At 38.7% G+C, this 26,353-nt stretch overlaps 2 protein-coding genes across 2 annotated transcripts in view; one reads left to right on the forward strand and one right to left on the reverse strand.

The window, feature by feature from the left end:
• PSMD1 (proteasome 26S subunit, non-ATPase 1) overlaps positions 1–26,353 on the reverse strand; it is a 71,608-nt gene that overhangs the window by 19,328 nt on the left and 25,927 nt on the right. The window contains exons 17-18 of the mRNA XM_017810714.1: positions 5,420–5,534; positions 3,303–3,419 (exon numbers count right to left, since the gene is read on the reverse strand). Of these exons, the coding sequence (XP_017666203.1) occupies positions 3,303–3,419; positions 5,420–5,534 (232 nt within the window). The remainder of the gene's footprint in view (positions 1–3,302; positions 3,420–5,419; positions 5,535–26,353) is intronic.
• On the forward strand, positions 14,790–25,573 carry HTR2B (5-hydroxytryptamine receptor 2B). Its single transcript, XM_017810715.1, has 3 exons — positions 14,790–15,579; positions 22,310–22,510; positions 24,436–25,573. The coding sequence occupies exons 1-3, from the start codon at positions 15,270–15,272 to the stop codon at positions 25,314–25,316; spliced, it is 1,392 nt and encodes a 463-aa protein (XP_017666204.1). The 5' UTR covers positions 14,790–15,269; the 3' UTR covers positions 25,317–25,573.

A 26,353-nucleotide genomic window follows, 5' to 3' on the forward strand; every position in this document is an offset into this window, starting at 1 on the left:
TATCTTCTCATTTTACCAAGATGACTATCCTACCACAAAACCAGGAATTGAATTTACTTTTTCAAGTTGTTAAGACATGCAGTTTGTTTCCAAAATTGCTCTCTTAATTGCCCTGCAGGTCACAAACACATAATGAAGTTGTCATTGATTTCGGTTACAATGACCTCATCACATATGTAATTTAGGATTCCATTTCACAAAATAAACTTGTTAATATTTTATATCCTACACTAATATGGTTCTTAAATGTATCAAGAGAGGTCAGGATAAATCACATTGGCTGCATACGGAGGAATTGTGTTTCAACTCCAAAGAGGCCAAACCAACTCTACTCAACACCTGCTACCCCTTTTGGCACTTAAGCAATTTGCAAGTTCAAGGGGCCTCCATATAATGGCAATTCTTTATTTAAACTCTTTATTTAAATATAAACTCTTTAAATTATTCATTTAAACAAAGAGTGAGCACAACAAAGAGGAGAATGAACACAAAGGAAAGGTTACAGTAAAGTTGATTCAAAGGCATACATCTACTTTCTCTCACAATAAAAATGGCTTCTTTTAAACCAAAATACTTTGCTTCTTAAATCTCTGTTTATTCCTAGCATTTTAGCATTGCAATGCTCAGCTCTCAAAACTCTGATGGTATTTTACATCTGGAAATATCTAAATAATAATATTTATATCTAAATCTATTCAAGGAAGATTGTTTGCTACCGTCTTCACCCCAAATTATCAACAGAGAATTTAAAGTATTTCTAACCCGAAGCTCACAGAAAAGTTTACAAAAAAAAGTATAAAATCTCAGAACAGAAAAAACTGAACGGTAATGATGGGAAGCTGGTCAGAGTCTATTCCACAATCTTTCTTAAAATCACCATTTCTCACATGCAAAGCACCATGAAGTATTTAGGAGCAGTGAGATGGTGATACATAAAATTTATCTTCTCTGTAACCCCATCAAGACCACTTGTACAGCTTCTGGGATATGAAAATCATCCCACTCCTCTTCCCAGCTGGTTTTTCAACACTGCAAATACCCACATCCATCAAGTTAGACCCTTTGGCACACAGTGCTTCAGAGTGTCACTTAGGAATCTAATCGGATCAAAATATGTCCCTGCAATCCAAAAATGGCTCCTTTTCTGAACTCCACCCTTTCACACTGGAGTAAAATAATTTTTTTTTCAGACTGGCAGAGAGCTCCAAAAAAGTTTCCCATGGATAATAAATAACTTAATTGGCAGCATGATCCTCAAAATATTCCTTTTACTTTTGGGCAAGAAACTACAATGGTTATAACTAACTTTTGGGGTATTTAAAACAAGCAAAATTTGTATATTCTGTACTTAGTTCCTAAATTGGCAGCATATTTCAGGGATTATTTATTATTTTATAATCTGTAATTTTGGGGGTTGTTTTTGTTTGGTTTTTAATACCTGCAGTGCTTCTATGACTGGGCAATGAATTGCCTTCTGTATCTATATCAGGTAACAACACACAAATTTTGGCACAAACAAGGCCCAGGCATTAAGCTGTTTCAGTTTCTCTGTCCATTTTTAAACAAGCCACTGACCCCTACACGATACATCTCATCCTGTATTGGCTGTCCAGCTATTTTAACCACCCATTTATCAAGTCCAGGTATCACGTACCTTGGAAGTCAAGGTTACCAGGCCTCTCTGGGGGAAGAGATCTGCCTTACTACACATCTCAAGTAATCTGTATTTTTCCTAGCCCTTTTTCTATCTACATTTTTCTTTAGGACAAACAGGCTCTTTCACCTATCATCTCAAAAAGCCTGAAACTCCAACAGTCAGACTCAGCCAGCGACCCACAGCAGTTTAAAAGTCTGACTGACTGACAGCAGTCTGCAATTCCGACCCCAAGAGGATCAGGGTGCTTTGCAAATTAAAAATAATCTGTTCTCATAATGCCCTTCCATATATGAAGGTATCATCCTTAATTCTTTCAGGTGGGAAACTGAGGCACAGGTGAGCTATACAATTTGTGCAGCATTAGAGGAATACAGAATAATTAAACCTGATCTCCTATACTGAGGCCTGGCATTCCAATCACCTGAGCGAGGAAGAAACAATAAAACCAACAATTAATTTCTCTTTATAGAGAGATAATTCAACTTCACATTACAGATACTGTGTATCTTGGAAGATGAGGGGATCCAACAGAAGTCTAGTGTTTTCCACTGGCTTATTCAATGGAACTGCTCTTCTTGGCTTATTCAGTTGAACTACAATTCTGATAATATAAACAATGTTCCCAGATTCTGCTCAGTGAAAACTTTTTTCTTTCCTTTTTTTTTTTTTTGGTAATAATTTAAAAAAACAAACTGTCTGCCAGCAAATCTTCATGTTCCGTGACTTAGAAATACCCAAACACCTGTATTTGTAGATTTCCTTCATGGACTTTCCCAAGTAAAATTTTCCACTGGACAAAGAGGGTTTTTTTCTTTCTCCTCATTCGAATGTAGTAAAAAAGGTGGCTGTTTTTATCACAGTTCAATTTCTAAAATGACATCAATAAAAGCAACCCATATACAACAGATGAGTAGTGAAGCACCAGCTACTGTTCTGCCTCAGCACTCACCAGAGCAGGTGAAACGTGGAACCTTAGAGTTCTCTTAATGTGGACTTTTAGTCTGTACAAATGTTTGCATATCATCATCTGTCACACATTCACAGGGCAACCTACTTTTAAAAGCTTAACACAGCATACACAATCCTTTTTGCTTTCTGAGCAGAAAACTCCATTAAAAAAAAATATTTGCTATAAAGCCACTAAGCCAGTTCTGACTGCACAAATTATTTTACCTGAAAAGTGTAAGACTAACTACAAAAAAACCAGTTATAACAAGACTTTCCTGCAGGGTGACTACATCCAAAACTAAGTTTACTATCATGAGAACCAACGTCTTTACTAAATAACAGTGATCACATAAATCATGAGCATACAGGCCTCAGTGCACGCTAATGGAAGACAGTCACTTTCACATCATTGCAGGACGCTTTGAGACCTTTTAAGAAAGAGCATTTATTCTTGCAGTGTCCAGAGTTAAAATGCAGTCATCCATCAGGCATGTTTCCATCAGCAGGCATGGCTCCCCCATTCAGAGCACGTGCTCTGATCCATGCAGGAGCTTCCTGCTGCACATCCAGCTCTGGTTCTTTACAAGGCATGTGCACTCTCTTGCCAGTGCTTACGTGCAGTGCCAAGCACCAAAGTTTTGGCACCCAAGACCATTTTCCCACCTGATAAACTGGTATGTAAGGTATGACACCCTACCTTTGGGCAGGTAATCTCAGTCTGCTGGATCATGATAAGAGCAGATGCAATCAGAGCTCCCTGACGCACGTAGTTCACAGGATCATTTGTCATTGGCTCAAGCAAATTAATTGCTTCCTAAAACAAATGAAGAAATAAGGAGTCACAAAGTTAATATTTTTATTTTTAGTACTGCAGTGGAAGGTTATCAGATTGATGCTATCAGATATACTTTTAAAATACTCTGCCTGTTCTTGGTAAGTGAAACAGAAATCTATATTTCTCTAGACTTTAATCTAAAAACCAGGAAGAAAGAAACACAAACACTAAAAAACAAGTGATGGATGGATGGAACAAGATCTACCTGTAGAAGATGGGCAACAGCTAAACAACAGGTTCTAATGCATTCATCACATTAGAATCCAAATTCTTGGCCTTACACTTTGTTGTTAGAATCTGTAACATTTAGCATCACATGACAGCACACATTTCAAACCTACAACAAGTAAGGCTATCTCTGAGCACCCATATAGTAAATCTAGGTTTTTAGCACAGTTCAAAATGCTCTTCTGCTTCTTCAAATTCAGTAACTTCCCAGCTAAGTGCAACAGGAACATGATCCACAATGACCTATCAGTAACTATTCTTTTCAATGAAGTCACTGATTATGAAAATCTCTCCTGTCCATACAGTGCTCTTACTTACACTGAAGACACCAGCAAATGCAGTTGAGTGCATGAGACTCCCAGCAAAGACCCCTCTTGTTGTTACTTCTGTGAGGGTGAGGCTTTTAAAAAGAAGCTCATTTTATACAGAACCACTTCTAGAATAATATCAAGCCTTTGCTTTGACTGCTTTTGCCATCTGAGCTATGTTAGAGGCTGTGCTTCTCCACCTGAAGGTGACTCATTCACTCTTTGGCAAGCATTCAGTACCATGGATGGAACATCCACTGTAACAAAGAGCTGAACTTTCCGATCTCCAAAGTTGAATATATTTGGGCCTTCAAAACCTAGTGATATAAGCTCTGGAAGACATGTAATCAAATGGTTTAGGTCATCACACAATGCATCTGGAAATAAAAAGATTTATTTTTGTGATTAAAAGCATTTCCACTTAAATTATCTTGTCAGATGCAGCAGGTTAAAAATAACTAGCTCCTTGATTCCACCTTCCACTCGAGAATAAAGCGACCTGGATAAAAATAGGACTTTCAGTTTGCTTTCAAGCCTGCATGCTTTAGATGCTGAAGATGGCAGGCAGTGCACGTCAGCATTCTGTGCTTTTGGCAGCACCAGTGACACACTGGGGAGCACTCACGCAAGAGCCACAGAGCAAGAGTTTAACGCAGGATGAGGAAGGGATGAGACACATAAGCGACAGATTTATCAAAGACTCTGAAGCATAAAATATCAATTTCATTTGGACAGTCTGTGCACCTGTTCTGAAAGTGTGATTCTGTACCACTACAGATTACATACACATGTGGGTGAAGCAGAGGGAGCTTATTCCCAAATTTACTTCCTGCTTGTTCCAATGAGTGCTCACTTCCCACAGCAGAAGTGGGAATCCTTCTACCATAAAAGGTCCCTGTTACCATCTGTGCGAATGAACCTCCACTGACACTTATAAAGTGAGAATAAAATTACTGGTTTTTAATTACACATGTGAAACAACAATACATTTAATTAAATTTCATTGCACTTGTCTTTTCTACATGGATCTTCCATGAATGGTGTATCATAGGAAAGAAGAAAGGAGCTAGAAGTTATGCAAAACACCTGCTGTTTTCCTGTCACCGGCACTCCAAAGGCAAAAGAGTATTGATTTTGGAGTACTGAACACTCATTTAAAGTTCAGTGGCAACTTGACAGTAAGAAAACTCTAAGAAAAGTTTTGAAGACAAAATTCCAAGAATGTGGCAATAATGCATGAAAACTTGCTTCTACTTTTATCTATTCTGAACAAGCAGGAAAAGAATTTCTATGCCCAGAATAGTTAAAGTACTGCTGTACTCTAGCTGGCTAGCAGTGTACATGTGTAGGAAATCTATCTGTGTGTGGAATGGTACCATACAAATGTGCCTGTGGCAGGAGAGAGCAGGAACAGTCTTGGCCATGGATGCTTCTGGCCCTCACCTTGTTTCCAGTGCCTGCACAGCAGATTCCCAAAGCCATGGCAGCCCCATAACGCACATGGGGATTGTAGCTCTCTGACAGCAAAGAAACAACGCTCGGACACTGCTCAGGAGTCCTAAAGAAAGGCAAAAAAAGAGTGTTGTTTATTATTATTGTTCTTCAAAATACAGAGACTTCACTCTGTTCATACTGGAAAATTTCATATTGTCCTTTCATACATATCCTTTTGCATTTTTCAAAATGTAACCAGAGGGGAGGAACAAATAGGCTAAGAGAAGAACAGGGATGTGCACGATTAATAAACTTCCCTATCACTGCAGATATCACACACAGTTCCCACTGCTGAGGTCTTCCTTTTTATTGCTTATTTTATTCCTTTGAGAGATCACCAAGTAGAATGATATATTTATTGAGATCGAGGTCTTTATCTCTAGAAATCATGATGATGTGACAGACTTTCCACTAGCAGAAGTTTACTCTCCATGAGAGACAGCACTAAATCTTCCATCAGGAGATACAAAACCCAACTCCAGTATTCAATCAGCCTTCAAGGTTAGTGGGTCTCAAACTCCCTTTTGCAATCACGGCTTCTGACGACTCCTCCTCACCCCCCCACTGCTGTAAATCAAACCACGAGAGGAGATGCTGACACAACACACACTTCCAATCAGTTTATGAGCACTGTCCCCCGTTGCCTCCTTCATGCTGTGATGTTGCTGCCTTTTAAGAGATCTGAAATGGGTGTATGTGCTCCATTGCTCACCAGCTGGGAAGTGTCCTCCTGGTCATTACAGGAACAGAACTTCCAGCCACACGCTGGGGGAGACGAGAGAGAATCTTAATTTCCTACAGCAAGAAGCACATGTTGCTAATGCAAACAGTTTTGTAAATATTGAGTATTTCAGAAGTAGGGCAGAACTCACAGGCGTGGATATATTAATTTCCTTCCTGTCTTCACAGTCATGGTAATCACTCCATTAAAACTGAAGCCACACAAACCACTTGATAATATCATACACTGCCAATTTCAGCATTTCCAGTTCCATGACACCATTAACACAAGAGCAATGTGGGAATGTGGTTGGCAAGTGCATGCTCATGAAAAAGAAAGATGGGAAACTATACACTGTGATTTAATTATATCTGTTTTCAAAGTGAATATCATCTGGCTATTCACTCCATTGTGTCTTGCAGCCCAGACTAGCATTTTAATTGTCACGTTCACAATCCTAGAAGCAGTCTTGCAAGCCATTTATTTCAACTATAAACTGATTTCAGACTGAAATGTACACAGGAAGAAGCCAAGAGCACCTTAGTTCTAGCTTCCCTTCTTACATTTGCTACACTGAAAGATGGAAGCTGGAGGGTGGCAGCAGCACCTGTTTTACATAGAAATTATAGTGTCATGTAGGACCATCAAGTGTCTATCAAAGCACTCAACAACTCAAGAGAGAGAAAAACCATTATAGAGTACATTCCAGCATGGATTTTATTTAAATGAATAGCTGAATCATAGAAAACAGAAATAAAAAAGACTTTAAGCAATAATCTAGTTAATTTCTTCTTTTATTGTGACTGGGGACAGAAGACATGCCCATATAATGACACACTCGTACTTCAGTTATAGTCTACACACACAGTCAATTAATTTCTACTCTAGTTATTCCCATTTCAACACTGGGAAAGTGTCTCCTCTGATAACTAGTCCTAAACTCCTCTTACATTCCTCTGTCCTACTCCAGCTGATCACAGACAGGCAGCACCATCAACCACATAGGTTCCAGTCTTCTTCCAGAACTGCTGAATAGACCCAAAGGCACCCAGGCTTCAGAGACTACTCAACCCCTCAACAGTAATGGCAGCAAGTGCCCAGATCTACCTCACCCCTGCTTCCAACAGTCTGGTTTTTTATGTGTTTTCCCAAAACATTCACCTGGGGAAAGAATCCCACCTACCGCCATCATCTTAAACACACCTCCCTCATTCCAAACAGCAGAAAAAAAATCCATATAAAAGAAGGAGGAGCAAACACAAAGTTGCAGGAAACTCTGCTGCCTCTAAGATGCAGCCATGATGACAAATGTTAAGAAAGGGGGATGAGCTGGGCAACAGAACAACACTGTCCTGCAATCAAGCAGTATAAGTGAAGACTATAAACTAAAAGACACATTTAAAACTACCTGTCAGTCTCTTGCTCAAATAACAGCCTGGATGCTGACAATGTTTTTCTAAAAATGAGCTGATGTGGAGACCAGAAGACACAAATCCTATAATAAATGAGCCCAAGCATTCAGCTGCACAGACAACTTTGGCTCTTGCACAAAGACTCTTAACACCTTTGTGTTTACTTTACTACAGCAAATGTTAAACAGGCAGATTGTAAGTCAAAGAAGAGAAAAACAGTTTCTGGCAAAGATGTGATTATGCACTTTGAGGCATTAATCATAAAATTCTTGTTCAGAAAGCTGGATTTCATAGAATCATCAACTTGGACACATATTTGTGTCTGCAGGCTCAGAAGTTCCAAAACAGATTTTATTATAAAATCAGGATTAATGTACACTAATTGATTTTAGAATTCTTAGCCAGATTTAAATTATTTGTTGCCATTATTTTAAATGACAGGGGACCTTATGTAAATCCACTTTAGGAGTTATAGCTACTTAACAGGTCCCACCACTTTCCCCAGTAACACACCTTTTTCGAACCTTCAGCCTTCAAAAAGCATCTTCCCAAATAACAGAGATCTAGAAGGCAGGTCCACAAGTGGGTCAAGGAAGCGAAAGAGTCTTGCAAAAGTGCCTATCAGAGGAATAGGACTTTAGTGCACAAAAGCACCGTTGGCATCAATGTCTAAGCAGTAACATTTGCTCTTTTATTGCTGAGATGCTTTACAAAGTCCTACACAGTGTTGCCAAAGGTCAGCCCATATAAACCCAAACCCACGCTTCATAAAATTCTATAAAATCCAAAACAATTCTGTGAAGTGATCAAAAGAAAAGCTGAATGCCCTCATAAGCAGTCACAGGCTGCAATTGTGGCATTACTTCCAACTGGTAATCTAGCTGGGGAATATGTTTAAAACATGATCACATTATCCTTCCCCTGCCCCATCTTTCACCCTTCACTGAGAGCACAGCAATCCAGAGACACAGGTCCTCCTGCTGATGGAGAAAGTTTCCACTTCACTGGAACCAACCCCCATGCAGGTTCCCAAACCAAGTCCACCCCTCTGGCTCCCTCCTGGAAACCTCCACCTCTCTGCTGATGGCTCAGTCTATGTGGTTACAGAGTAGAAACCTCTGATGGGAGAGGGAGAGAGATAACGAAGAGTGTAAGAAAACTTAAAAACAGTTCTAAAAAACAGAAATGGTTTGTCACAACCAACACTCCGTAACCCAACTATTCTTACTCACTCCTAATACGGGCATCTGTCATTACTGCGAGTTAAACACAGAAAGTAACATCACATGAAATACCAGGATAACATCTGGAGATTTTGTGGGCAGTTTTATCTCCAGAGCCCAACTTTTCCTCCCCTCTTAAAAGTAACAGTAAAAATTCTAAGCCTGGAGTATATTTAATATATTTTGAGGACAGAAGCAACGTATCATAGTCCTCTAGTCTGATCTTCCCATAACACAGTCCAGTAATTTCATCTAAAAATTCCTACATTAAAGCCTAAGGCATGTCTCTAAACCGGGCTCTGCATCTAAGAAAGATAGGCCATGTCTATTTTTAAAAACCAAATTATCTTTAATGTACTGGTTCCTTCCTTTTTTCCTAACACTGGTTTTGCTCAAGCAGTTTAGTTTTGCAATTACATTTTACTACAACAGCAAAATGATGACAAAAGAATGGTCTGATTATTTCCTTCATTCTCATCTGAAAATTGCTCAGCTGCTCCTACCTAAGCCAGGAAACCACAGACGTCAGTGAACCCAGACCTGTCCACAAAAAAACCCCCTACCTCACAACTAGCTTTGACTTCGTTCTGTTACCAGGAAACTAAAGGAATCAAGAAGCCAAAAATGTCTAAAAGTTTATTCTATGGAACTTTAACACAGTAGTCAGCTACAGCTTTGTTTCCACCCTACACCAGGGTAAGTTTTACCATTGTGACAAATGGACTGCAGATGAAGGACTTCCTCCAAGATCCAGTTTGGTTTGTTTCAGAAGTCAAACAAAACCATAAAAAAAAAGATGCACCAAGACAGCAATAAGAGATTCTCAGCAAAACATAATCACTGGCATTTTATTAGTTTTATTCATCAACTGGTTGCTCTCGAAAGCTCCACAAGAAACAAACACCCTACGCTGCTAAGGATTTCAAATCTTCCTAGAAACCAGAACTAGAGAGAGAACATAAAGAAGCTGCCTAACTCCTGCCCAATTACCTTAACCTTAGCCTAAACTTTGAACTCATTCCTTTCAATGTTCATTCCTTGCATATAATTAAATATAAGTGACATTTATATACATACAAATGTCATATTCTCTCTAGGAAAGCTGATAGGGAGCTTGTAAGTGCCCTAGAATTTCTGAGAAACTAAAGAGAGTTTTGAGATCTTCATTACTTCTAAAGAGAGAGGAAAGAAAATTTTTCTTAAGCCTCTAATGCAAAACTTAACAAAATGAAAACCAGGATGTTGATTCTTACTAAGACAGACTAATAAGAACAAACTCACCCAGGTCAGCAGGACACAGAAGACTCAGTTTCCCTTTCAATCCATGGTGTTGACTACGGAAGGTTCTCCATACTTTGCAGAGAATTGTGAAATTGTATTTCCTTTTCACCAAGATACATTTCTTACTGTAGCATTATTAGGAATCTATAATACTGTTTTGTTGTTTGTTCTTTTTTTAAAGTCATTACAACTGCAACATCTGCAGATATCACAGTTCTTAGTAAGATTTGCCTACAAGAGCCTTATTGGGCTGCTGAAAGTTGAGGAACACTGTTGGGTGTGTCAACTCTGTTTAACAATCCACTTTAATCTTTTTTTCCCAAGAGGCATGCAACAGGACAAACTAAAAACTCAGACTCCCATATCCTGGAGCATATTCCACTTGAAGTTTCTCACATCACAGCCCAGTTAGAATCACATCCAAATACCTTTGTGCAGTTTATCTCCAATTCTGTACATCTTGAAGGTTAAAGAATTATTGCAATTTTTCTTTATATTTCAGCAATATTTAAACATGAAACCCTGCATATATATAAGGTAGCATCAATAAGTAAATAAACAGAATACTGCAAAAATGCCATCACATTGGTCTTGTTACTGAGACTGAAAATTGAAGCACCACTAACACACATTTATTTTTTAGTCTAAATATTTAAGGACTATACAACTCATTGAAAAATGAAACGTCAGAGAATTGAAGAACAATGTCAAATATATCTTCTAAATTCCTCATTAAGTGTCCCCAGTTATAATTCAAAAGATTCTAAATATTTATGACTTTCTAAACTATTGGTCATGAATTAATTATTTTATACAGAACTATTTCCACAAGTTGCTTTATTAGTGTAGTGATAATTTAGAAAAAAAAAAAGCTCAACAAAAGTTTAATTTCATCCATGAATGAGTTAATAAAGGAGGAATGCAGATATCTAACTGCAGCCGTTTCTGAAAGGGGGGTGCATAGCAGAGGGGGGGATACAGAGAAGATTAAAAACCTGCAGATTAAAACACAACAAACCCATATATTTCAGTGTAGACTAAATACCCCATCTCCCTCTCTGGACAAAAATGACCCCAGTTATTCCCAAGCCAGGAATTTCCTACAACTATCTCATGTGCAGCATAGCCTCCTTCTTCACAATGTTCTTCTCTGAAATGCCTCCTAGTTGTCTAAGCAAGAACTTCTAGGAGCCTCCCACTGCCAGGAGGTTGAAGCTGAGCACTGCCCACAGCAGGAGAACTGGAGGGATATGCACTGCCTGAACAACACTCACCAGGGACAGCTCACATCTCATGGAGACGTGGCTCCACTCAAATAAAATAGCACTGGCAATTTGAAAACAGAAGGAGCAAAAAGGAGTGGGAAACAAAAATAGTATCTATGCATGGTTCAATTATTCTGGTTACAGTGGACCAGGAGTGGGTCTAAGGTTTATCACCATTAAGACAGGAGAAGAGTTGGATATGGGGGTAGAGCAGCAGCCTGCACAAAAGCTTGGCCAGAAGCATGCAGTGAAAGACCTGCTGCAGATATAGAGGAGGATGTGTCTCTCAAAAATGATTCAAACCTGGGAAACCCCCAAAAACATCACGAAAGGCAGATAAGTTTTCTAGCTCTCTGAAATTAAACAGTGCACCAAGCAGGTATACGTGATATGCAAGCCTACATGCCACTAAAATGATATCATCTTCCTCTGCAAGGATAACTGATATCTTCCTAAGATAACTGTTTTATCTGTATTTAAAGAAATCATTTCCTTTTCAATTAGATATGAATGCATTCAACAGCTTTCATCAGAACAATCTGCAGCTGGTGCTTTGTCAAGATGCCTCCCTCTTCCCAATCTAATTTAGTCATTCTACTGGCTAAAAGATGATTTTGCTATATAGGTGACATTATAACATCCACTGAGGCATTCCAGAGAAGCAGAAACACTTGATTTTCACTTAGACCAAAACAACCCTTTCCTGCTGTAGCCAACAGTGCTGTTCCTTGGATGGTAAGATCTGCAAAGAAAATTTATTAAGAGGTAATACAGAACTCAAGTTGACAAAATTACACTTCTATGACTCTGGTACTTCCTCCACTCTGAAGTGATGGAGGGATAGAGTCTGCTGCATTGTGAAAATGTTAAAATAAAAACACATAAAACTCTTTCAATATAATGGTTCAGCTCTGGCACAGGTCTGCAGCAGTAACTGATGCTGATGATTAGCAGACAGTCCCGAGAGATGCATTATCTATTTTTTTTCTACAGAATTTTTGTGTTCTTTAAATTCAGAGATGTGACATGAAGATCCGCTTGTGGCAAACACCTACTGAAGATAAACAATTAATCTGTCTTTTACTATATTTTGGTGGGTTTACTCTGGAACATTTCTTTCCATTTATGATGCAGATACACTGCCAATAGCTCCAGCTCTACAAAGTGGCAATAATTCCAGCCACCTTTCAACAATGTAAAAAAACAGTTCAAGTGACAATGATGACTGAAACCAAGCTTCATCTGTACAATCAGAAAGAGTGAACATTGGCTGTGTTTAATCCAATGGAAATTTTGGTGAAGACTTCAAGTATAGTTAGAGTAACATCAGGAGAGCCTTCAAGATTTATAAAATATAAACCAGAAGTTGATTAGACATAGTGGAGCTTAAGAAAAACTGAATCCAAATACTCATTAGCCAAATAAGGTATTTTCCTGTCTCAATTTTCACTTCTTACATGTTTTCATGTGCTCTACTCCCTCAGTACTGTCGGGGTGACAACAGGGAGGTGGCCAGATAAGAAAACAGAACTACCATAGCTGGATGAATCTTTATTTTTCTAATATATACTTTTCTGAAGAATAAAGATATCAACAGTCCATTGTAAATGAATACAGCATGTAATCTTATTGAAGGTTTCCTTTAAACACGAAAAGTAAAGAAGTGAAAACTACTGAAAATTCTCTTGTATTATCTGAACACACTTGAAGTGAAGTATTTCTATTAATTTCTGGCAGCAGCTTTCTTTCTTTGGCTCTCCAGCAGCTGAATCCTAAAGATATGAATTTTTTGATTCACAGTTCACTGAGGAGCTGATTTCCAGCTCAAGGCTGGTGAGCACTAGCAATTCATGGAATGTAATGGCTGGTGTCATACAGGGGGGCAGACCATGATCTCATGGTCTTTTCTGGCCTTAAACTCAAGGAATTATTATCCAATTTTGCAGCTAATGTCCTTGGAAGTGAACTCTATTTCCATTTTAATGCAGAACTATAAGATGACGATAGAGACAATACACAGATCTGCCTGAAAGTTGGAAGGTAACAAAAGAGAACACTCCGGGTAATAAAAAGCAGCTGCACGAAGGAAGTTTTAAAGTAACAGTGCACATGCTTAAAACAGTGTGCTAGACAATACTTTTACAAAATTAGGCAAGAAAAAGCTTGGAGTGTTTACAGGGCAGCAGAACTTTTTAGGGTTAACTGTGCTTCTGTCCAAAAAGCAAGTGAGCAAGAGAGCCCAGAGAGCGAGCAGCACACACACAGACAGACACAGACACAGTGCACAGAGATACAACACAGCCACAAGGAGCACACGTTATAGCACTGGAGCACTGACTCAATTAACCCGCTCTGGCTTTTTTCCAGACAAACCCCCCACTCACTCACTCACTTCCCTGCCTTTCAAGCTGGATACGCTGGAATGAGTCAATCAACAAACAAGGGCAGCAGCAAACTGCGAGCTTTGCTTATGAACAAAGATAAAACTGCACACAGACTCTGCTCATCACTCAAATAAAATCAACAAAGGATGGAAAAGAAAGGACAGCAAAAAAGAACACAACCTTATTTCTATCTTTTTTTAAATGTGGTAAGAAAGATTCCTCTCGATTTCAGAGTTGGAGAAAATATTTTGGTGAGAAATATTATTTTCCCAAAATACAAATTCTTAATCTTGGTGATAGAAGAAATATAAGTGCTAAACAAAAACACATGAATAAACAAGCTTCAGAAATATTATAACAGCAAAAAGCAAGCGATCAATTTGTTTTCTAGAAAGTAGCAAAAAACTCTCAAAATTCACCATGTGATGAAAAAGAAAATTACAAAGGATCTTCCTGGATGCAAAGTGAACTCTACTAAAATGCAGAGAAAGAGGTAAGGCTTTCTTCACCTGAATATTGCAACAAATCAAATCTTCTCAGTAACTGAGAATTTGCTCAGTTTAACGCCGGAACAGCTGTTTGAGTCTGCTTGAAGGGGGAAATGCAAGTCTTAAGTCGTTAGCAGAGTTGAGAGAGACACAGAAGAGACAGAGAAAGAAAGAAAAAGGAAGAGAACAGGCTGTGCTTAATAAAAGCCCTGCTCAGATTACAAAAACAAGCGTTTTACTCACCCCCACCCCTTCAAGTAATGGGTAAATTTAGATGTCTCAGTTCGATAAATCTTTACGGTCCCCTTGAGACTGTCACCAGTGTTTTATTGTCTGCAGCTTCCTGACCCTCACCTGATAAATTAGGAACTGTAGAGATTAAAACGGAAATCTCATACATAATTTCTGAAGGTATTTTTGGGTTACCCTCTGTGGAGAAATAGGATTCTTAATAAGGGGAAATATGGGAACTGCTGCCTGCCTACGCACACGCTGCTGGAGACAAGACACTCGGGAGAGGAGGAGTTGCAAACACACAACTCGAGCATCTGCCTTTGCATCAGTTTGTACTCACAAAGAGCAAATCTACATACGCTGTATCTAAACGGAACTGTCTGGCATTGAGATTCATCTATCACTTTTTTACTGCTGTAGAAAGAAGAAGAAAAGGAAGCTAATGCACTGCTTACTTTTCACAGCTACTGAATTTTTCCCTATAATCTTCTGAAACCTGAACCTCGCTACAAAGGGGAGACCAGACCACTGAACCCTACCAGAGATGGAGACGAGACAGGACTTTCATTTTTAAGTCTATTTTGCACTCAGCAAGGCACAGGATAATAAAACTGGATACCAGCTTGGACATGGTCACAGTATCTCAAAATAGCAGATGACCAGTTCACTATACTGACCATGCTGGCCTTTCTTCAGGACCATCCTGGACCAGAGAGGAACAGTGAACTCTCGCACCGTACACGATTCCTGCGCAAAACACAGCTCCTGAACACATTCTGCTGCACACAAAAATGTCCCATCCTTTACACTTCTTGAATGGGTTTGGAGCTGGCAATGGATCTTTGCCGGCTCTCTCAGTAACAGGAGCACCCAAGCAGGACGACCCAAGTGATGAACAAGGAAACAAAGTGCGCTGGGCAGCGTTGCTGATCCTCCTGGTGATAATCCCCACCATTGGGGGGAACATACTTGTCATACTGGCCGTGTCTCTGGAGAAAAAGTTGCAATATGCTACCAACTACTTTTTGACGTCCTTGGCAGTGGCAGATTTGCTCGTGGGTCTGTTTGTGATGCCCATTGCCCTCCTCATAATATTATTTGGTAAGTACAGCATGTTTGTTTCATCGGGCTTGCATATGGGGTACAATTTGGGGAGGTCTAATTTAAACAGAAAAACTGTTTGCTTTCCACCATTACAATTTTAAAAATCACTTGCATAACAGCTGCTAAATCTTTTCTCCCTCTCACCTTAATAGAGCTTAATGCTTTTATGAGAAGTACAACTACTGTGCATATTCCTTCCTTTGAAACAAACCATTCCAAAATCACCCGAGACTTAGAACTGATTTAAATAGGAGCTGGACACAGGAAATTAGATTTTGTACAGTGTAATATAATTTTTAACAACATCAACACAATGCTGGTATTTTTGTATTGGATATCATACTAATTGTAGGCAGTCTTCTCTTAAAAAACTTGAAATTAAGACTAAGTATCTGTTCAGGACACTGAACAGGTTTTGAACTTTCTAGGAGTCAGGCACCTGATTTTACTTGGGTATTGACTCCAAGCTCCATGAGCAGAGATGGTCCCTGGCACCATCAGTGACAACAAACTTTACCAGTACCAGTTTCAGAGAAATCTGTTTTCTCCCACCCTTGGGAAAGCAGCGGGTCTGTAAAGCATCACAAAGAATTAACTCATCTGTCAAGCCATAGAAGCCTCAATCCATGTACCTAATGTTTGAAATTCAGATTTGTCATTTAGTCTGTTTCATATGAAATAAAATAGGGGTTTTTTTCTACCTGAATGTACACTGGGTGTGACATTTTCTTTCCCACTAGTCCTTACAGAATAAGCATGATTTTTCCAAAGTCTCTCATGCCCAGCTTTACTTCAGATATTGCTTCTGACAATTAACCAGAGGCAGCTCCATGGGAAAGTCTCTCTCTTTTACTCCTAAGGTTTCTTTTAGAATACATTTTAAATGGTTTATTTTCATATCATAAATGGAAAAAACCCAATAAGACAGGTTTTTCAATAAACTTACAGATTTACATAATTATCTTTAAGGTATAGACAGATACCACTGGGCCCTAGATAATGAAAGGCTGCAGGAGTTCATTTTTCCTAGGCCAGGCTCTAAGAGTTGCCAGAGCAACAAGCAAACACAATCATAAACTTTATTTCAGAAAGGCGATCAGTAGCTTTTGTTTGCTGCAGAAAACTGGTATCACTTTATTAACAAATGTGTTTATTCACTAAATGCCTTGAGAATGAATTTCTGTGTAATACAGACTGCTTCTCCCTAAACAGAAATGTAAATAAATTGGAGCTCAGAATTCAGTGTTGAGACAATAAAATGGTTTTTTCAAGCAACAGTTTCTAAAAAGAAAACTGAATGTACATAACTAAGACAGTAACTTTTAACTCAAAAAACCCAGCTACTCATAGAAAACCTTGATATGTTAAGTATGTGTAAGGAGGCAAGGAGCAGATATGCATTTACATATATACACACAGATACTGTAACTGCTTAATTCCTGCTAAAGGTCTCGTTAATAATAAAACTACTAATCACAACAAGTACTAGTATGGACTTGCAATCAACATAAAGGGAAGGCAAATTCTGGATTTTGTGGAGTTCTTTTTTTGGTGGAGGAGGAGTTTTTATGGCTTGGATTTTTTTTTAATTATTTTCTTCTGCTAGACTAACCAATCTTTTCTTTATAACTTTATAAAGAGACTATTGCTCCTTAATCTCTCAATTAATCCAGTGCTATGCCCTGGCTACAACAGTTTAAAGCATGCTAGGAATCTTAATTCAGAAGTCAAACAAAAACATCTTTCATGATGCAGGAAATTTATCAGAAGGTAGTAAAATCAGTTCTAATTAACGAAGACTGCAACCCACCTTCCACATAACAGTGGTTAAAACTCAAATTTCTCACACACAAGTCTCTCCTTGGCAGCCAACCAGAAAACTGCTTTGCCTCTTCACCGGCTGGGAGAAGATGCTGAGGTGTTTTTAGGAGTTCAAAGTGTGAGCAAAACACGAGGAGTTACTGGAATGAAGCTAGAACAGACATTTAAATACATGACAAGTCTAAATCTTGAAGCTACATTAACCAGATAACTACTTGAACAAAGAATAGTCATTGATAGCCAGACAGCAAACTAAATCCTGGCACTTCCACACAGGAATGTTTCCACAATAATGAAAGAGCCGGGTGCAGCTTCTAGATACCGAATACAAATATTATGCTTCCCATTTGGGATTGATATCTAATTATGTGGAGAATATCTGAGGGAAAAGGTGTGAAATAAAGTGCAGTCACACTAAGATCCCGACTGCACAAATTAATGTGTCACAGGGTGTTCAAAACCTGCTACAGATATCGGTACACTTACAGAAAAATCATCAGAAATAGATTGTCTCTGTAACAAAGAGCTGACTCTCTTAAAAATAAGTAAATAAATGAATCTGTAACTCACTCCCGGGTGTAATGCCATGCTCAGTACATTATTTATTCTCAGCAGAGCAACCAAAATATACTCTGGTACAAGCACACACAGCAATTTTAATTTAGGAGCGCAAGTGTCAGAATACATAAACATTTCATAGCTTTTATTCCTTTCTAAATTCTTCTCATTTCTTAAAAAAAAAAAAAGGCAGGCCCACTCGGAGATAATTTCATTCTCTGAAATCCAGCTTTCAAAACAGTTACCCAAATTTCTAACACTCAGAACTACAGAAGGAAAGCAAAAATGTTGCTATTCACTGGATAGTGAAATTAGCAAATAAACTTGAGAGATCCTCCCATTTGCAAAGCCTGCACCAGGAAGAAGTCTGGCTTGATGGGCAATGGATTGATTGGAGATAGTACATCTACCATATTTTAAAATATATTCTGTACTCCTGATAGTCATCCACTTAAAATCAGAAGGTAATGCTGCTTGTCCTAGGCTGCAAACCATTATTTTAATCTATCACAAGCAATCATCTTCCCCCATTACTGATGATGAACCACAACAACAAATCTTCCCTTCTCGCTTGTGCAAACTACCAGAGGAAACTATTTAATCAAGGGCTACTTTCCGAAATCTCAAATCTAAAGATAAGTGACAATAAGTAGGAAAACAAAGGTTTATTTCTCACAAAACAAATATAATTTAAAAAACCAAACCATTACTTTAGTTAAATTAAAAAAAACTAGAGACCAGTCTGGAAACACAAAGCCTTGGCAGCCCACAGAGCCCAGTAGTGACATGACTGTGAACACCACACACAGCTACAGACACACACCCCCCGATGTGAACGCTGAAGTTTACGATTAAAGGAGCTGGTGGCTGAAAGTATCCATTTCCGTCTCAGCAAAAGCATTATTATCTAACAGCAACACAGCCCCTTCTTTACAGGTAACACATTTCTGCAGCCCTTATAGCAGAAGAACAAACAGTTTCTAAGTCTATTTAAAGAGCTCTCTTAATCATGCTTACACATGTACACAAGTAGTGCTTTCTCTCAAGCTTTCCGAAAACCTTTTGGCTTACAGCAAGAACAGCTCTTCTACACTGTACTTTGTTTTAAGGATTACACATTTCTAAGGTATTTCCTATAAATAAAGCTTTTCTTAAATAAAGATTAATCAAGGGTAGACAGTTGCAGTAAAAGCTAATCTTATTTCTCTTAAGGTGCAAGACAAATCTTAGAGCATGTATTCTATCTTGTTTTGACTCAAAATAAGGAAAATCTGCAACAGCAGCACTGTTGAAGTACTTGGAGGATATGAGGCAAAGTTTGTAGGAAAAAGGAATTTCTTTTTAACTTATACCACCTGACAGTTGGAGAAATCAGACAAGTTTTCAGGCAGGCACATTTGTTGGGTAACCATGGCATTTAAAAGTAAATTTTAAAAAATCCAATCATACATCAGCATTTCAATTCCCAAGAGAATCTCAGGGACAGAGAATCCCAGTCAGCCCAGTAAATGCCCTGGTCTGCTCCGACAATGTGGATCTCTACCAGGAGAATCAGAACTCGTAACAGTCCAAACTAAGCATGACCTGCTAATGGCTTTGCATCACCTCTTGCAGGACATACTCTGAGTATATAGTAGTATACTGAAGTATATACCTTCTGAGTTATAAAGTAGGACAACAACCAAGCACGTCACTATCACATTCAAGGGTCAGAGATGCTTTCTGAGTCCTAAAGGGAAATTAATATTCCATCTTTTACCCATTCCTAAGCCAACTGTGATAGACACTGGCACCAGCACCAGGAAAGCACAATAACTCAACCCAGAGCAGTCCCTCAAACACCAGGCACAGAGTTTCTAACACAGGTGTAACCAACAAATCAAAGTAAGCTATAGCAAAATACACCACAGATTGAATCCTAGACAACTATGTGACTCTTCTGGACTTTGATGTATCAGTTTCATGATATTTGTTTCATTTAAATAATAACCATCATCTTCAGTCCTTATCAGTTCTTATCAGTTACTGCATTTAAAGTCTACTTTGATTTTGTTTGGAAAAGAAACATCATCTCATACATGCAAATATAGTAGGACATAATGCCATAATCATGAACATGATAACTGACTGCTTTGAGCACCCAGATCAAAACTAGACAAAAATAAAGAAAATATAAGGTCGCTCTGTTTAGTTGCACTTGTCAACTCACAAAAGGTCTTACAACTTAAAAACATACAACGTTGCTTGCATCAGATCAGTGTTTATATGTAACTATATTTAAATAAAGGAAAAGGGCCTTTTGTTGCAAGGCAATCAAGGGTTTTCTTCTTTAAACAGTAAATTAATTAAAAAATGAAAGAATTTATCACACTGTGATTCTCCAGAACACAAAGGAGTTATAATCAAGGGAGTGGCACCCACGTACTCTTTAAAAGAAGTATCAGCTGCTCACTTGGAAGTCCAGCTGTGTTATCTGCCATCCTTCAAGTTGTAGACCACACTTCCCATTGTTCATGTTTTATCTGAACTAATCCTTCATCACAAACTCAGAAGAAGTTGTCTTAATTTTCTGGAGTGAGCAAAAACATTTCAAGCCCATCAAATCAGTTATTTCTTTTAACTGTTTTATTATTATTATTATTATTAGAGCTGGTTATATGAGCCAGAATACTTTTGGCTTTCCTTTTTAAAGGAAATCCATTTCAGAAATGCACCACACCTTACTGCCAGCTAAAAGTGCAGACATCAAAATTAAAGATGAGTGTTTCCTAATATACTAATTACCACTTTCTCATACCTGCCTGACAAGAGTAATTTTTCTGAAGCATAATTTCAACAATGAAATTTATTTTTAGGAAATAGGTATGGTAGATACTAAAATCTACCTGGTTAATAAATTGAAAACAGACTGCCTCTTTACCTTCTGCCTCGCTGCCTACATCATCCTCAGCTGAAGTCCTCTGCTTTGGGATGGCTGAGGATCAGTTCAGGGCTGAAGGTTTCCCAGCGTAGGTAACAGTGTAGACAAATACTTGTTATGTGTGTCTTTATAAAATTTTCAATACTCTGGAGTTTATAATTCAAGCCAAGGCAACACCATTATAATTTCTATCAGTCATATTGTGAAAAAATGTTTTGTCTCAAACTACTGCAACGTTACCACATCGGTAAGGCTGGACATTACAAAAGTCCAGCTCATTTGGCACTCTCAGCACACAGATCTATTTATTCCGAGCAAGGAAATTAAAACCAATCTGATTTATTAGAAATGTCTTCTTTTTTTCCCCCTTAATGATCATTCAACAAAGAACTGATTTCTCTGGCAATATTATTAATGTGCCTACTGACTGAGCATGGCTGAATTTTATAAGGGAGGAGAATATATTTAGTAGATCAACTTCTACCATTAAAAACAGAAAAATCTTCCTTGTTCACACATTCTTCCTGAGGACTACAGAACATCCTCATAGACACACAACACTGAAGTGCACATCAAAATGAACACTCCTAGCATTGGATTGCAATACTAACGAGTGAAAATAAACCAATTAAGAAAAAAATAATCAGAGTTTCATTTGGTATTGTAGATATTGATAGGGGAGACACAGCTCTCAAAAATACGAGCCTTTTGGAAAGCTGAACACTATGAAACCTTTACCTCGGGCACCATGCAGTTGACAGACCCTATGTTTGCTATAAAGATTAACATTAAAGATGGATAACTACTGTAAGAAACAGAATGTCAGACTTAAAATCCAAGCCACTGCTCTTGGGAGAAGAAAAAAAAAAAAGGACACTCATGAAAGCATTCAATTTTTATAAAATCATTACTGAAGCAGAACAGCCCTGCTTTGCCACTGTAGTGCTCAACTGTATCTGCTCAAGTGATACAGCAAATTCATTTTAAAACTGTGTGAACTAGACTCTTCAAAATCACCACTAAGGTTCAACCGTGATTTTACAATGACTAATACACTGGTTATGACCCATTATCTTCTCCATTTAATAAAACCTTGAATCATAGGACTATCAAGGAGAAACAGCTGAAAAGAATCATTTAGCAGCAGGCTTGCAAGAACTCATTTTTCATAAACTTTTTAATCCAGAGTCCTTGCCACAAAGAACTTCTGATCTAAAAGGGACAAAAAGACAGGGAAAGGCAATATGATGGTCAATACGATGGCAGCAACCCTGGCAGTTAAGAGCTAACTAAAATCTAAGACAGAATCCAGCTGAGGCAGTGGCAAAGCTCAGTTCCTGTAGTACTATGAACTTCTCAAAGGCACTGATGCCACACTGAAAATTCTCAAAAAGCTCAGATTCTAATGAGTTTTCTGTTCTCTTTCAGACAATACCTGGCCTTTACCAACTGCCTTGTGTCCCATCTGGCTGTTCCTCGATGTCCTCTTTTCCACAGCTTCCATCATGCACCTCTGTGCCATCTCACTAGACCGTTATATTGCGATAAAAAAGCCAATCCAGGCTAGTCAGTACAATTCATGGGCTACAACAATCATCAAAATCATCGTGGTTTGGCTCATTTCAATAGGTATGTGAGACACGGAGACTGGAAAAGGAACACAGAAGCTTTTCATGTCTAAAACAATAGGTGAAAGCTGGGCAAAATGGAAAATTTAGTCAAGTATTATTGATTAGCAGACCCCAACACCCAGGCTGGCCTAAGTCCACCTCTTGGATCACATATAGATACATCATAGAAATCTGCCTGAACTGCTGCTCCTTATCAGGCTCACCAGAAAGGCCAAGGACTGAGTCAGGATAATCATCACTTTTCTTCACAGTCCTGAAAGTTCCAAAATCAGAAGACTATATCCATGTGCATAACAGGTCTCCCAGGAAAGCAAGATTCATGTTCCTGTGGTGGTATATTCTGTCCCAAACACAGTTTTAAGCCTTGATTAGATGCTGGTAAAATCTGTGCCTTACAATTGCCCCATGAAGCAAGTACGGAAAGGTTTTAGTTACTTATACCAAACACTGAAATCTAAATGAGTGGCTGGGAACATCCACACTGAAGACTAAGACACACTGCCAATACAGCATATAGAAAGATTATTATCTAACAAAAAACCCCCCCAAAACAACAAACCCTGAACAGGTTATATAAAGGATAACAATGTACAAACCTTTATGATATTAGCATCTCTGTGATGTGCAGGCAACACTTCACCTGTCTTTGAAACAATAAATCTGCCAAATGTGGAAACATTTAATTCAAATAACTTAAGGCACACTGCAGGCAGCCATAGTGCTGTATGCTCTGTGCAAGAGAAAACAAAATTATTCTCTTTATTAAGGGATACGATGCATAGGAGAATGGGTACATCCACCTTCGTGGTTGAGGCAAATGTGCCTAAACCCAAAATTTCTGACTTTAAAAAAAAGGAAAACTTAGTGTGACAAGACACTTACAAGTTGACCTTTTAATGTCTGATTTATTGCCATTAACCACTGCTGTACTCTTCAATTTCTTTTTACCTAACACAAACCTACTCTGCAGCTGAGCCAGATTCTCCAAATCAAAAGTTAATTTGGTTCAATCCTTATATTAAATGTTTGCTGTATCTGAAGGTGTGCCTCTAATTGAGAAAGGGATCAAGTTGCCAGAGGGTAACCCATTTTTCTCACTGCCTTCAACCAACTTCAGTAAGCAGAGCAGCAGAGGAATACAGTAAATCCCTAGATCTCATTAAGTGGTATCAGAAAACAGCACAAATAACCTTCACCAGACAGCAAGGAACCTGTTGTTTTTGTTGTAATGTCAGACTGCTGGCAAATGAAGTGCTGACTGTAATTTAGTGGTTATAAAAAATTCATTTAAAAGACAAGACTGCTAACATTTTTTTAAACGAGTGGTGAATTACAGAGCTAGCCATCCTCATTTAAACACTCCTAAATATGCAGGAGACTTTAAACAACAAATCCATCTCAAACACATACTGCATAATTCTGGCAACTATTTAACTACTTGTATATATGAAAGAGTCAAGCAGAGTGAAAAAAATCAGCTGTCTGTGTCCAGTCACTTGGTTAATTTAAGAAGGAAAGACAAGATTTATGTATTTACAAAACTGCCCTTCAAAAAGTGCAAAGGTTACTCTGGAGAAAAAAAAAAAGATGGCATTATGGAAATACATTTCACTGGAGAAGAAAGCCATACTAATTCCAACAACCAGAGTCAAAGCAATTCATGTGTTTTACACTTGAAAAGTTGGCCACTTTATACCACTTCCTCAATCACTAAGGGTTAGGCCCAATCTCCTTAGAAAGGGCACTCTTAAAGCTCAGCTTGCCAAGTCTTACAAGTACTGTTCGACTCACGTGGTGTCTGTCACCCTGTGCCTGCTCCAGAGCTCAGGAAATACCTTTCTTTAGAAACCCCGAGGCTTCAGACCCAATGAAGAGATCGCAAGCAATTACCATATGCTGAAGTACTTGTTTTTTCTCCTGTAGGCATTGCAATCCCGGTCCCTATCAGAGGCATTGAAGACGGAAACGGCAACTCCACAAACATCACGTGCGTCCTGATGCCTGATCGCTTTCATGACTTCATTCTGTTTGGCTCAGTGGCTGCGTTCTTCGTTCCCCTCGCTATCATGATTGTCACCTATTTTCTGACAATCCAAGTGCTGCGCAAGAAGGCCTATTTGATCCACAAACCGCCCCAGCGTTTCACTTGGTCAACGGTGTCCACAGTATTCCAGCGTGACACAACGCCCGCCTCCTCACCAGAGAAGGTGGCCATGCTAAATGGCTCCAGGAAGGACCAGACTTTGTCCAGTGACATGCCTCTCTGCAGGACATCTACAATTGGGAGGAAGTCCATGCAAACCATAACCAATGAGCAAAGGGCATCAAAAGTTCTGGGGATTGTATTTTTTCTTTTCCTGCTGATGTGGTGCCCATTTTTCATAACAAACATAAGTTCAGTTCTGTGCAACTCCTGCAAAAAGGAGGTTTTCCAAAAGCTTTTGGAGATATTTGTTTGGATAGGATATCTATCCTCAGGAGTGAACCCTCTTGTATATACACTCTTCAACAAAACATTTAGGGAGGCTTTCAGCAGGTATATCACTTGCAACTACCAGACCATAAAGCCTATCAAGGCCCTGCGGAAGCGCTCCAGCAGGATCTCTTTCAGAAGCTCTGTGGCAGAAAATTCCAAGCTCTTTGTCATGAACGGGATGAGAAATGGGATTAACCCCATTATGTACCAGAGCCCAATGAGGCTGAGGAGCTCACCCATGCAGGCATCATCAGCCATTCTGCTGGACACCTTGCTGCTCACTGAGAACGAAGCTGATAAAACAGAAGAACAAGTCAGCTACGTATAGTGGAACTGCAGCTGTGTCTGTATATAGCATTGCTGTATGTATTATTCTAGATAACTGTGCTATAAGAGGGTATAAATACTATTGTTTTCTGTTATTTATGCAAGCAATACCTTATAAATTTATATTAATTCCTCTCCTCCAAAGACTTCTCTACTTTAACCCCAACCTCATGGTTGCCATGGTGGCAACCACAACTTCATTCCATGAAAAATGACTCATGCAGAACTGTAGCCGAAGGAAGAGGGAAATAAATAAAACCTAAATCAGTCTGAGTATGTGACTTCAGTTCTCATCATCTTCAGTCTCTTCAAAGCACATCTTTGTAAGAAAAGCATTTCTGTACAAACACTATATATAACATTGTGCATAACACTGTGTATAACATTCACTATGGCAAGAAGACAAAACTCTGTAGGTTGATGGTCTACAATGCAAGTAGCAGGAGGATGCAAGGTCGTTGGTTTTAATTTAAATCTCTGTCCACAGACCAGCCCACAAACTCACTGCATTCCCTCCTACAGATACATTCCTCTGCTGAGACTGAGTATCCACATACGAGCTTTTCTTGTTCTCTCAGGGTATGTAAGACACAAGAAGAATCACTTGCTCCCAGAGACGGTTGTACATGCACGTTCCACAAGGCATGATTAAACATTCCGTGTGCAGAAATCATCTCTTTTCTGTAGGGGCAGGCAGAATCTCTCACCCACCTGGATTCCATATCCATTATACTCACACATGCATAAGCCCAGTATTGTCAGATTTGTTGCAGAAAACTGCCCTTTTATCTTTTCATGCTAAGAAAATGAAATATTTAATAAAATCAGAATGATAGATGATCAATGATCACGAGTAAAACTGGACAGGCAGTGCCTGGAACATCCCTATAACTTACATGAACAGACTTCCTTTTTTATGACTACGGAAACTTCAGCAAAAGCTTTCCCTCATCCCATGTAGCTCACAGAAAGTACAAAAATCACAGACAGAATAGCTATTTCAAGTGAAAATAAGAGCAAGTGTTTTAAGAGGCAGCA

Source organism: Lepidothrix coronata, unplaced genomic scaffold, assembly GCF_001604755.1.
Source record: "Lepidothrix coronata isolate B3197 unplaced genomic scaffold, Lepidothrix_coronata-1.0 Scaffold29, whole genome shotgun sequence".
NCBI classification, from domain to species: domain Eukaryota; kingdom Metazoa; phylum Chordata; class Aves; order Passeriformes; family Pipridae; genus Lepidothrix; species Lepidothrix coronata.